Raw genomic sequence first — 13,819 nt, 5'->3', positions numbered from 1 at the left:
CATATGGGGTGGAAAAATAACAAATGTGATGAGGCTAATAATAATAATAATAATAATAATAATAATAATAATAATAATAATAATAATAACAATTATTGTTGTTGTTGTTAGTATTATTATTATTATTAATAATAAACATATTACTTAAATAATAATAACAATAATTTATCTGTCATATGGCGTAATTTGGGTATTTATTATTATTATTATTATTATTATTATTATTATTATTATTATGAGAACCCCATCAGGAATATTCTCTCGCGTTCTGAGGGCTTTCATGACTCCTCCTGCTTTCCGTAGTAAGACCGAAGGGGGCGGGACCGGCATGGCGGCCAAGGTGAGTTACACTTCCAGTTGAGTTAGTTCAAATGAAAGTGTTTAATAAATTATTTAATAATATGTGCAATCTGCAGAATAGTATCAAACATCTTGACAAGTATCATTTTTCATGGTGATGCATCTGTTAATCAGAACGTAAGCACGGTGTTTTTAAAACCAGAGCGAAGAACATGCTGTTCATAAACTCACTCTCTCTCTCACACAGACACAGCAAGATCATCAATCAGCCAGGCCAAAGCTCATAGTTATTATACTACACGCGTTCAATGAAGAGTACGCAACACAGGCTAAAAACGTTTTGTACATGAACCATGGTAGTACCATTTACATACTATGTTATATGAATTTGCAGTCATTTAATATCTTGATATTATGGTCAAGCCAGTCTGTATTATTAAACTGTTGTGTTGATCCTCAGATTCTGAAATATGCTGCGCTTCCTGCTGCTGTTGTTGCAGTGGGTTTGAGTTCATTCAGGATTTATTCCATAAATGAGAAGATAAACGAGAAGCTAATATCTCCAAGAGAGGTAAGAAAAAAGCATGTATATACCATACTAAAAGTACTGTTTTTGCTGTATCTATGTGGTGTGCAGTTTGTTAAATACCTGAGTGACTTACTATATTTATTAAAATGTATGAACAATGTACCATACAATTGTTTGAAATGTTATAGACAAATTATGTACATTTCCATTCAAATGTGTAGGGTCAGTAAGACTTCAGTTAAAAAAAATCTAAATAAATGCTGTTCTTTTGAATTTTTATTCATCACAAGTATCCTGAAACAATGTATCACGGCCTCTACCAAAAATAAAGCAGCTCAGCTGTTTTCAACTGCTAATATTCTGAACTGAAATCAGCAAATCAGTGCAGTAGAATGATTACTGAAGGATCATGTGACACTGAAGACTGGAGTAATGTTGATTACAGGAGTAAATTACATTTTAAAATGTTGAAATAGAAAACACTGATTTTTAAATTCTGATTTTGTGAAAAAGAATAATTTTTCACAATATTACTGTATTTTTGAAAAATCTCACCCACCCCCAAACTTTTGAATGTAAATTAATACCCATGTTAAATATATCACCATGACCTCTCTCTTGTTTTCTGTCTCTGTCCAGTTGTCTATCTACTCTCCAGATGGTCCTGCTGTGCGGTTTGTGGAGGAACAGCCTGGGGTAGTGCAGACGGGGCTGGGGGCCGTGAGGGTGGGCCTGCAGCCGTACGTCAGAGCAGTGCAGGTGAGATAATGACTTCATTTCTCATTGTTAGTAGTGTGAGTTTATGAAAGATTATCTGTTCTTGTTTTTACAGAACACCTTCACTTCAGTCAAAGTTGGAGTGATATCTGTTTACCATGCAGGGCAAGGTGAGCCTGATGTCAGATAGGAGGAGGAAATGACCTGTGAACCTGCCATTTAACTCTTGACATTCTCTGGTTTTAGACTCGTATCAGTTCCTTCGAGATCCACCTCCTGGCTTCCTGCCTAGAGTGGGTGTCATCTGTGTGTCCGGATTGGGTGGCCTGATACTGGCACGCAAGGGTAAGTGTTGTTTTACTGTTTAAAAATAGAGCTGGTATCGCGTTCGATACTTTTTTTTAGGCACTGACCGAATTGTTTCAATACCATTGAGCATCAAAAAATGTCTTGTCGTTTGATATACCAAATTTTGATACCCAAGGGGTTTAATTTGGCTTTGGTGAGGCATCAAGGCTATAGTGTGCAAGCATCTCAACTAGGGCTGCAACTAACGATTATTTTGGTAATCGATTAATCGGTCGATTATTTTTACGATTAATCGATGAATCGGTTTTATGTACTTATATTTTAGTTTTGCCCATTTTTCCCCACAAGTAAATTATTAACAAAGGGTCTTTATCATTCAACATAGACTTTTTAGAGATTTTAACCATTTTGCATTGTCATATCCTCATCAAAAACATACCTGGAGTTGTGTTTTATTATGTGTTATTTATCCTTTGTCAAACTCTTCTGCAATCAAAACACTGACCCATACATACTCTAGCAAATTTCACAAGGAGATTTCAAATAATGTTTTCACCATGGCAATCCTTAGGGCTCCTAAAGTACTTTAACATCCCAAACAAAGCTTATTAAGGAATCTTTCAGAACATATTATCACGAAGAATAAGAATAAAACATTATTAAAATTGCAGTAAATTGCATTTTATTGTTTTTTTTCCTGTAAACACACAGCTTATACCTGGGAAACAGCTTTATAGCTTATGCTGTGAAATTGTAAACAATCCTTCCAATAAAGTGCCAATGGCATGAAACCTGAATGGAACTCACATTTTAAAGTAAAATTTAAAGTAAAATCCATCAGAAGGTTGTCAGGAAAAAAAATTATACACACAAAAAACCTGCTGTGTGAAAAAGAGCAGTGAATGCTTAGAAAAAAAGTGCATTTCAAATACATTTAAACATTAACCTCTCTCAGTCAGTCATAATTAGGCTGCAAGACTGAATTATGGACTGGTAAACGACAAAGCTTTAAATGTTAATTGTTAAAAAGCAATGTTATCAGCTTTTAGGACTAAACATTTGCAAACAACATTGTACTGCAGAATCTACACAAATAAAAGTCTTTGCACACTGTGATTTTCATCGGATTTAAATATGTAGTGGTCCTTATAACAGTGCAAAATTCAAAAATGTGATAAAGCAATAAAATGTTAACAAAACAGCTTATGCCTGAACTGACAGGAATTCGACTACCTGTGGGAAATGAGGCAGAACACTATTCACTCATTATTTGAAAAAAACTTTGCATTGCAGTGCAAAAAGGTCAACATGTCCAAATGTTCAGGGCTTAACAGTTAGGCTTGCTCTCTTTTTGCTCCACACACTTTGGATGACTTCGTCCGATTAGTTTTATCTTCCGCTTTTTTTCTTTTTCTTACTCGAGCTTACTTCACTGCCGCCCTGCCTCACCCATCCCGCTGAATGCTGCAGAGAGACGCTGTGCGGGAAGCACGTGACATAAAACGAGGCCAGCTATTGGCTAGTCGCTACTTCTCCTGCTGTACTGGCTGAGTAAAACCTCCGGTGGCTCATTACTGCCACACTTTGGTCACCGCAGATTTAAAATATGCACGAAATGAACCGCTTACGGAAAATAAAAATTATTTAGCAACGAATCGATTACTAAATTAGTTGACAACTATTTTAATAATCGATTTTAATCGATTAAATCGATTAGTTGTTTCAGCTCTAATCTCAACACCCATAGATGAACGGCTACGTTTACACTAGAGCATTTTTGTTTTAAAATAAAAACAGTCCTTGACCAAACTGTGTTTTCACTGCACTTCAGAAAAGATCTCCGTCCACAATACACAACCTAAAACCACCATGCTACATAAGACAATTTAGATGATTTACACTACACTTTTACTCAAAACTCACTTTAAATCACCATCGAGTGTTTGAAAGAAGTTTTTTGAGGTAATGTAATAGTGTTAAAACGGATTTCATAAAATTGGTATCGTTCAGAAACTTTTTTTGAACGATACCCAGCCCTACTTTAACTGAATAGTAAGCAGCATCTGTGTAAATGTGTGCTTTTGCGCAGGCTCTCGTTTAAAGAAGATTTTCTTTCCTCTTGGTCTGGCTACTGCTGGTACTGCAGTATGTTACCCCACACAGACTGTTGGAGTCCTGAAGGTACATTCTCTGTCTCTCGCACTCAAAAAAAAAAAAAAAATCCCCTACATACTTGGTTATTTTTTCACCCACACCTAGAAAATTATTGCTTATATACTTTCAAATATATAAATTTCCCCTAATTTTTTTCTCTCTTTTTTTTTCATAGATTACTGGTAAAAAGGTGTATACTGTCAGTTCATCTGTTGCTTCAATGTTTAAATCCAAACCAAAGGAAGATGTCACCATGCCTGTTGTTAGTGTGGAGGTAATCTACAAAGTTGCATATTAAAACCATGCTGGTTTTAAAGTGTCTGGTAAATGAATCAATGTAAATGCAAATGTAAAGTTCACTAACACTCTATATTTACAGTCTGCTGCCGCTGTAGCAAGCTCAGATACAGAAGCACCCGCTAAAGCACTTTCTGAACTCCCACCTGAGTCTGAGCCGGCCGCTGCTGTTCCAGATCAGGATGTCACACCAGTAACACAAGTTGTCCCTTCAGTGGATTTAGCCGCAGTAGCAGATGTGTCAGGAGATTCTGTAGAACCTCCTCCTGTTGTTGATGTAGCATCTGGAATCGCTGCCCCACTCTCTGAATCTGAATCTCCCCCTGCACCTGCGCCTGTCCTAGATGCACAATCCACCCGTGTTCCCGAGCCAGCACCTTCTGCTGAAATGGATGTTACTCCTGTTGTGGAGTCTGATCCTGAAATAGTCCTAGAAGCTGCCCCTGCTGCTTCAGAACTTGATGTTCCTGCACCTAAACTTGTTATAGAGGAGGCCACGCCCTCAACTACACCTACTGTAGAGGAAACCACACCCCCTGAAGCTGCCAACTTAATTACAGCAGACGAGGAACCCACTTCTGTTGGCCCGCCCCCTGCTGAAGAAGCCATTCCTCTGACACCTCTCCCAGCTGAGGAGGCCCAGCCTTCATCTGAACCTTCTGTAGATGAGCCAGCCACAGGTGAGGAAACATAGTTAGTTATGAAGCAAGTCTGGTCTGGATTTAGCATTCCCCCATCCAACTAGTCTAATGAACGATTCTAGATAGTTCCTGTGGATCAATTTCTTTTCAAAATTTTTTAATGCTACCTTAACTTTGTAAATGTTATAAATCTCTTTATAAATGATTTTCTACTTCACCTTTGATCAATTTAATGCATCCTTGCTAAACAAAAGTATTAATTTCTTGAAAAAAAAAAAAAAAAAACTGATAACAAACCGTTCATGTGCATCTTCAATGTTTATGTTGCAAAAACAAGAATTGTTAGATGACTTGACAGCATAAGCACTTTTCACTTTTTCCCCATGCTAAAATCCACTCCATCTCTTTCCATTCTAGTGAAGTCACGTTTTGTTCCTGACCCTTCTCTGCTTGACCACGGCCAGTCTAATCCAGAGGACGCAGACATGTACAGCACACGGAGCTGAATGAGCGACAGAGAAAGATGGAGCATATGATGAAATGTTTTAATGTGCCATGATTCCAGCAGTGTTTGATCACTTTGTGATTAGGATATTTAGGTTTTACCAGTGATGTGGAGGAAGGTAATGCCACGTTTCTTTCTTTCTGTGCTGCCTCACACTTGTGAGAATTTTCTTACCTCAGCAGGAATATCAAACACACACAAAGCCACATTCTGTGTTAACACGTTATCTACATTTTGTTGACGCTATGGAGGAAAACCCAGGGTAATGGTACTTTAATAAAAAGCCTGTGGTCCCTTAATCTCCGGATTTATTTCTGACCTCAATTCCTGTAGCAACAGAATTCTGTGTTCATTTTATACTGTGACAAATTTACATCTAAAACTGGACCACACACACTTGATGTATACATGTATTTTTTAAAATACATTTTACAGGGGTTAGGAGTAAATTTGAAATTGGAAATCTGTCAGAATTTCTGATAACAGCTGTTAAATCTTGACCCATTTCAAAATATTAGTTCACGCTGCATCTTTAGTTTCAAAATATATCAAACACGACTCAGTGGGAACTGCTTTTCAATAGTGGGATTGTCCAGCACCATTTTGGACAGTATTTCTCAAAGGGCACTAACGTGTTTTTGTTTAATTTATGCTTTCTTTACATAAATCTTTATTGCCTGTGCAATAGAAAAGCTTAAGATAAAAATAAAGGTATTTAAAAAAGTTTTGGGGTTTGAGTTTATTTTTCTAAAATGTTTTTTGAAATTACAAACAAACATGTTATTATTACAAATACAAAATACCTTTCTGCCCCGTTTACACATAAAATCAGTTTTCCAGTGCCCTAAAACAGCTGAACTAGGACTGGAACACACCAATATCCATCATCTGATCGCCACAGGACTTTTTTTTCTTTGCATGATTATTTTCATGACGTGTGGGCGTCTCACTGAGTGCCATCAGGCTGGCAGATGTCTGCTGTCCTGTAGAGTCTGGAGCAGATCATTTCTACCCTGCGTTCTCCGAGCAGACAGAGATCAACAATACACATCACGCGCTCCGACTCCAGCTGAGGGGCAGAACACATCAACGACCCTGCAGAAAAACACACACACTTTAGTGCTACAATATGTCACAGTGACTCACAGGTTATTCAGAAGAGATGGAGAATGTGAACCGAACACACACACACACACACACACACACACACACACACACACACACACACACACACACCTGGTGCGGGGCAGCTACCATCTGGCTGCACACACAGTCGTCCTGTTGATATGCAGGACAGCAGGGAGTTGTCATGCTGAGTGTGCGGCACTCCAGCAGCTCTGGGGTCATCAGGGGAGATGACAGGCACAAACTGAACATCTAATGCAGCTCTTTGATTCAGCCCTGAGAGAAAAAGAGAAGTCCGGTTATCACCTGAAGCTATAGCTCCAGTCCACAATATGGTGAGCTGCAGGTGCTGCTCTTACCCAGAATCGTGAGCGTGAAGTACCCGGTGCAGGCCACAGGTGTGTGCGTGTGTGTCTGTGAGGTCAGATCGGGCGTCCATCTGGCTGGGCTCAGGTTCAGGTGATGTAGTAGAACTTCTCTGTCGTCAAAGTGAAATTTTTCAGGAATGCTTTCTTGATCGAGTCTACCACAGCAAAAGTGATCAGTCACTTGCTGTTTCACTAAAGGCCAGACTCCGCTTTCCCATAATACAGTGGGGTGGCTGGCAGCTTGCTGTACGTGTGGGACTTGTAATGTGTGGTCGATCTCTTTAGAAAAAAACAACATTTATATGACAATACAGTTCAAAAGTTTGAGATCAATAAAATATATTGATTTTTAAAGTCTTTTATGCTCACCAAGACTGCTGTTTATCAAAATACAATAATATTACAATTTTAAAGAACTCTCTTTTGTTTATTTTAAAATTAATTTATGTATTTACATATTTTATATATTTATGGCAGTGACGTTTAGAGGGTACAACACCTTTTCCTACAGCTGGCTGTCTAACTGATGCATCTTCAACCTCAGATTCCTCTGACTCCAACTCCCCTTCATCCTGACGTTCTTCTTCCTCCTCTTCATGAGAGGAAAGGCCCACCTGCCTGAGGGACCAATCAGAAGCAGTCAATTATTCCAGGAAATAAATTTTGACTTCATAGCACCTCAGTTAAAAAAAAGGCTAATTTAAAATTGACATTATGCATTTATGATGGACATTTATAGGACAACGCACTGCAATTTAAATAAATGTACATTATTACGGAAATTTTAATAAATGCATATTAAATGTAAAACTTCAAGTTTGAATGTACATCAAATGAAATTTCAGTCAGTCTGACCTATTTTAATCTCAGCTGGGTAGAACCTCAAAATACAACAGGCAGGTTTTCAGATTAAAATACACAATAATTTAAAGAAAAAAAAAACATATGTCCTGTTATTACTAATATGCTGAATTACACAAAAATATGTGAATAGGCTGAAGTAAGACATGCTTAGATTACCTGTTGGACTGCATTTTGGATCTGGTGAAATACTGCCGATGCACTTCTCTGAATAAAGAGGGAAAAATATTTGTGGCACACTAATGAAATCAAAAACACTTTATAAAAAGTATTAAAGCAATATTCATTCAACCTTGTTTCCACATCTGCCAATGGTAAGTAAACCAGCCATAAAGGCCTTACCTGTCAGTATTTTGCACTGTTTTATTGACATACATTTTTTGTGCCTTTTTGACAATGTAATTATTTGGCTTTAGAATTTTCCTTAAATATTTAAGCCGCTGTTTAATTGTTTGAGGTCATTTCCAATCAAAAGATTTGTACCTTTCTATCAATCAAAGAATCCTGAAACAAAATGTATCATGGTTGCATCAACAAAATCTTCTGCAAGTGCTGCTCTTACCCAGAATCGTGAGCGGGATGTAGCCGATGCAGGCCACAAGATAAACTATCATAACTATCACAAACTATCAATTCATGATAATAAAAAAAAGTTGTTTTCTTGAGCACCAAATCTCGCATATATACTAAAAATTTCTGAAGCATCATGTGACACTGAAGACTGGAGTAATGAACAATATCCTCAATATCCACAATGAACAATACATTATGACTACTGGTGAAGAGTGCCTTACCTTGAGCCTGTCTGCACTCTCCTGCGTTTGGGGGAGACTGTAATATCAGAATCAGGCGAGGTCGAATCCATTTCTCTCTGTGTCAGAGTCATCTCATCCATTGTGGAGGGAGCAGCGGCAGCTCCAGTGTCACTGACTCCTCGTACAGAGACACCCTCCTGCTGTAATGACGTGTCATTATTTTTGTCAGCACATTTCCTAAAAAAAATGCAAATGTCCTAATGGTGCTTGTTTCATCTTGATTGAGTTGTACAGACCTGTTGTTCACTGTGTGGTGTTTCAGTTTGTGGTGGCCATGTGTGGTACTGCACAGCAGCCACATAACCCTGTACAGCCACTCTCCTGTGCTCTCTGTACTGCAGGCTCTGCAGCTCCCCCTTCAGATCAGCCACTGCTGTAATCGGCTCATCTGCAACACACAGGTATTCATGTGTTTAGTGTGTCTAATTAAATCATATTTCAGCATGAAATTAAAATTCTGTCATCATTTACTCACCCTCATGTTGTCCAAACCTGTATGAATTTTTGTCTTCACAAAAAAGAAAATATTTTGAAGAATGCTTGGTTGCTGGTAGCCATTGACTTCCATAGTATTTTTTCCGTACTGGCTACCAGCAACTGTATGGTTACCAACATTCTTCAAAAGATCTTCTTTTATGTTCCACTGAATAAATAAATCCACACAAACTTGAGGATGAGTAAACAATGACAGAATTTAAATTTTAAAATATCCCTTTAGCAATTAACAATTCTGTAGTCTTTTGAACACACTGGAAATCAAAAAAGAAAAAATGCACGACTATGCAATTATCTTGCAATACTGTTTAAATTTAGGAAGGCTAAATCTCACTGGTCATGTTGCTGTTGGTGGGTGGTGCAGGAGGGTAGCAGTAATGTCCTCCAACCGAAGTCCTCCGCAGCATGACACTGTCCTTCAGTGTCTTAGTCCACTGAATGAATGCTTTAACTTTTGGCTCATTGACATAGGGCTGCTTTTTATGACAGCCTGTTAAAGCACACACACAGACAAATAATTAAAGCTGAGCTGATTGTGATTATCTGTGACCTCACTGGCTGAAATCTACCTGTGATGAAGAGCTGTGTTTCTGTGCTACTGGTCAGATACACAGAACAGCCCGTCTTACACACTCTCATCTGGGTGCACACCAGATACGTCACTGCAGATCAAGAGAGATCATAAATAAGGTCAGTTAGCTTAAGATAAATGCAATGAATGTGTACATGGACTGCTGTTTTACTTGGGCAGATGTTATTGAAGATCTCTGGCTGGGATGAGGAGAAGATCTCCAGGATAAATGGTGAGTCAGCTGTCCCATCCACTGCATGTACCCAACGATACGCCCAGAACTTTTCAGGTCCTGACACACACACACATGCACAAGCAGATGTAACAATGATTTGATCAATTCCCAACTCTAAGTATGAATAGTAATAATGTAGCTTATATTAGCAAGCACTGTTACTGACAACCAGCTGTTTAATAAAAGACTATACCTGTCTTCTCCTTGCTCCTAATTCGCTCAACCCGGCCCACGTATGTCACTAGACCAATGATGTCACAGGCTTGGTTATTATTCATCGAGTCCACCTCTGACCTGATCACAGGGAGCAGTTTAGAAAATTGTTGATTGGCTTCATGACAAATGTACACGTGTTGTAAATAAGACAAATCAATAATATAAAGGTATTAAAAACATGCAATTAAAATCCAATAAAATAACACATTAGTTTTTAGCTATGCTTTGTTTGCATATTTGCATTTGACACACACTGATTTATGTTATCATATCAAATGGTTGGTATCAGTAAGATTTTGTTTTTGTAAAAAACAACTCTCTTATGCTCACCAAGTTTGCATTTATTTGATCAACCATACTGTGAAACAGTAATATTGTAAAATATTATTACAATTTAACTGCTTTCTATTTTTGACATATTATAATATGTCTAATTTATACCTGTTATGGCAAACTTGAATTTTCAGCAGTCACTACTGCAGTTTTCAGTGTCACGTGATCTTTCAGAAATCATTCTAATATGCTGATTTGTTCTGTTTAATGATTTAGTGGAAACTGTAATCATTTCTTTCAGGATTCTTTGATGAGTAGAAAGTACAAAAGAACAGCCTTTATTTGAAACACAAATCATTTGTAATATTATCCAGTCTTTACGATCACTTTTTGAACAATTTATTGTATGCTTTTTGAGACACAAAAACAAAAAACTGACCCCAAACTTTTGATTAGTAGTGTACATTCTTGCAGGACATCCTGTATTGGGACATAATGCAACCTGAGGGTGCCCTGAAATTTAAAATAAATCTGTGTACCTTGTGGCAAAGTTGTATGGGACATCAGGCAGATCCCACTGAGGCTGAACACTTTTTGGAGGAATCACTGTCACTACAGAGGCAGGACTTCGAGGATTCAGACTGATCTCTACAAACCCACAGAACAACCACAAACAAAGAGCTGAAATAAAACTTTTTCAAGAAATTGTCCAATACTGAACCTGTATAAAATAGGTGAAAATGCAGCATAAGAAAGCTAGCAACTAAAAAGCTCTAGAGTCATACCAATGGAGTGGAAAGTCATAAGAGAGAGTGTGCGGATATGTGGTCTAGACCGGTTTTGATAACTGTGTTTCAGTGAGTACTGCTGCAGATACAGAACCGAGCCGACTGTTAGTCTGTTGAACCATTCAGGACAAAGATCATTCCATACAACCATAGACATGACGCCACTCTGATCAGCCACCTCACAGTACACCTGAAAGAGAGCAAGAGGGAGGAAGTGAAAGAAAGAGATCATAGCCCCAAAATGTTTGCGGTGCTGAAGAACCTTTGACATTGACTCACCTGAAATGGGAAGTCAATGTTTTGTCCTGTTTTGCCATAGTACCGTATCCTGGACCTGTGCAGAATTCGGACAAGCAGAGGGAGAGGTCGTCTGGAGCTGTGAAAGAACGCTTCCAGATCTGCCAGAAGTGTGATTCTAGACACTGACACACAGAAATATAAAATATAATAAAAGATCACACTCCTATTACACAACAAATTACGCGCAGCTGCGATAAAATGATACTTAGTGTTAACTGTCTTATTCCACATTCTCATTTCTTTTACACAAATCATTTGTGTTCAAATACAAGTATTTTATTTTATTTAAAACTATTATAAGTTTATTAATAATAACCATAAGCCATCATTTTGGTGCTAAAATAACTAGCTTCAGAAAACATTAAATATAAGTGAAGTGTCTACTACGTTAATGCTTCGAATAACTTTCGTCAAAATAAAATGACAAAATATGGGCGAAATGTTTCATCGTCATTCAGTGTAACAGATATATTCAAGTAAAAAAATTAAACAATATACTTATTCTGACTTGCATAAATTAAACTTTGTACTACATACCAAATAAAAAAAACTCTTGCTGAGAAATGCGCAAAACATAGTGGTTTAAAGGCTAGTAGCAAAGATGGGTAAATAATTTAAATTACTTTTTGGGGGCTGCACTGTGAACCTTAAACAGAGTCTTGAAAGAAGTTTTGAAAAGAACATGATGTCATACCATCAATGACCACGTCTGGCGGTGGGCTATAAGGAACCCAGACGCTTCCATAAGGATCATCGTTTATCCACAGTGGTAAATAATATTTTCTGCTCAGCTGCAGGGGCCCATCGGAACGGGTCACATGGTCTTGACACCACTCCGGGATACTCCCCACGTCCTGAATGGACAGAAACCTCTCCGGGAGCTCCACGACGCTGTGGATGCTGTCTATCCTGATGTAGCTGTGACTCAGCCTCGTCTCGTCGTGGACCATCGACAGCTGGGACACTAGGACCCCGGCCCCGCAGCGCAGCGAGCCCGTTCTCACCCACCGACTCAGACTCTCCGCCAGCTGACACTTTATCCGCCACCGGCCGTCCGTTACCGTCAGGTCGTAGCTGTAGCTCTCAGCGGCGGGATGCTGTGCGCTCAGGTAGCGGTCCAGAGCGATGACAGCCAGGCACAGCGGGCCGGTGAGGGTCAGGGAGAGAGTGTGCGCGGACCGCAGCTGCTCAAACACCGCCTGGAGAGCAGAACCGGACCCGCTGTCACTGCGATCCGACGGGCCTGCCATCACTGAAACCACAGACGGTTACAACGTCCAGATCCAGACTCAAACCTGTTAACTCTACATTTAACGACGTTGAATAAGTATAAAGAAGCGACTGTTTACAGGAGACAGATACTCACTAAGCTTACTTATATGAAATTTACAGGGTTTTAATTATTTATATTTTGAAATAATTTACGTGTATGCGATTTTATTGCTCATGAAGTCAGCTCAAACCTCACGGAATGTAAACAAACTCCAAGCGCGCGGTGAGTTCGTGTTTCTTCTTCCCGAGCAACTGAACCCTAAACCACAGCGCCACCTACAGGCACGGAGGACACAACAGCGACACCTAAGTTCACGGACCACAGAGTTCTGCCTTGATCCCGTGTCACATTAAAAAGCCGCCTTTTTATGGTCATAAGGTGTATTACCATAGAAAAATATCTTATTGTTGGAGTAACACAATTTCAGAAAAAACAAGAAACTATGGAATACAATTTGAAGCAAAAGGTGGCTTTTCCTCATCCGATATACTGTATATTTATAATATGCATTTTATAACTAATGTACTTTATAACCACATATGGGACCCTGGACCACAAAACCAGTCATAAGGGTCTATTTTTCGAAATTAATATGTATACATCATCTGAAAGCTGAATAAATAAGCTTTCCATTGATGTATGGTTTGTTAGGATCGGACAATATTTGGCCGAGATACAGCTATTTGAAAATCTGGAATCTGAGGGTGCAAAAAAAAAAATTCTAATTATTGAGAAAATTGACTTAAAAGCTGTCCAAATGAAGTCCTTAGCACTGAATATTACTAATCAAGTTTTTATACATTTATGGAAATTTACTAAATATCTCCATGGAACATGATCTTTAAAAGAAAAATCATTAATTTTGACCCATACAATGTATATTTGGCTATTGCTGTGCTATACTTATGACTGGTTTTGTGGTCCAGGGTCACATTTGATCCTCATTGAAAATAGCAGGCCTTGATATAAATGTTTTTAAGGTCCCAAATTACCACTGAAAAATATCTTCAAATTGTACATTCTTGGAGAACCACAATTTCAGAAGAA

The 13,819-nt window shown here is 38.5% G+C and overlaps 2 protein-coding genes across 4 annotated transcripts; one reads left to right on the top strand and one right to left on the bottom strand.

Moving 5' to 3' along the window:
• Positions 1-256: 256 nt before the first annotated feature.
• Positions 257-5,751, top strand: LOC109061896 (apolipoprotein O-like). Its single transcript, XM_019078976.2, has 9 exons — positions 257-340; positions 761-871; positions 1,469-1,588; positions 1,662-1,716; positions 1,793-1,891; positions 3,945-4,036; positions 4,185-4,283; positions 4,389-4,986; positions 5,365-5,751. Exons 1-9 carry the CDS (start codon positions 281-283, stop codon positions 5,451-5,453), a joined length of 1,323 nt encoding a protein of 440 aa, XP_018934521.2. The 5' UTR covers positions 257-280; the 3' UTR covers positions 5,454-5,751.
• On the bottom strand, positions 5,606-13,085 carry LOC109061895 (RPA-related protein RADX-like). 3 transcript variants are annotated; one of them, XM_042754907.1, is made up of 16 exons: positions 12,963-13,085; positions 12,194-12,751; positions 11,479-11,621; positions 11,197-11,389; positions 10,951-11,059; positions 10,116-10,216; positions 9,860-9,979; positions 9,686-9,778; positions 9,451-9,606; positions 8,858-9,009; positions 8,601-8,761; positions 7,966-8,013; positions 7,445-7,563; positions 6,937-7,224; positions 6,689-6,853; positions 5,606-6,547 (listed from the first exon to the last, which is right to left on the bottom strand). In XM_042754907.1, exons 2-16 carry the CDS (start codon positions 12,747-12,749, stop codon positions 6,399-6,401), a joined length of 2,553 nt encoding a protein of 850 aa, XP_042610841.1. In that variant the 5' UTR covers positions 12,750-12,751; positions 12,963-13,085; the 3' UTR covers positions 5,606-6,398. The 3 variants fall into 3 exon arrangements, with proteins under 3 accessions (XP_042610841.1, XP_042610842.1, XP_042610843.1); XM_042754908.1 differs by having other exon boundaries at positions 12,925-13,070; XM_042754909.1 differs by having other exon boundaries at positions 8,601-8,758; positions 12,194-13,073.
• Positions 13,086-13,819: the final 734 nt, after the last annotated feature.

Source organism: Cyprinus carpio, unplaced genomic scaffold, assembly GCF_018340385.1.
Source record: "Cyprinus carpio isolate SPL01 unplaced genomic scaffold, ASM1834038v1 S000006615, whole genome shotgun sequence".
In the NCBI taxonomy this organism is placed as follows: domain Eukaryota; kingdom Metazoa; phylum Chordata; class Actinopteri; order Cypriniformes; family Cyprinidae; genus Cyprinus; species Cyprinus carpio.
This window is presented reverse-complemented; position numbering and strand designations above follow the sequence as displayed.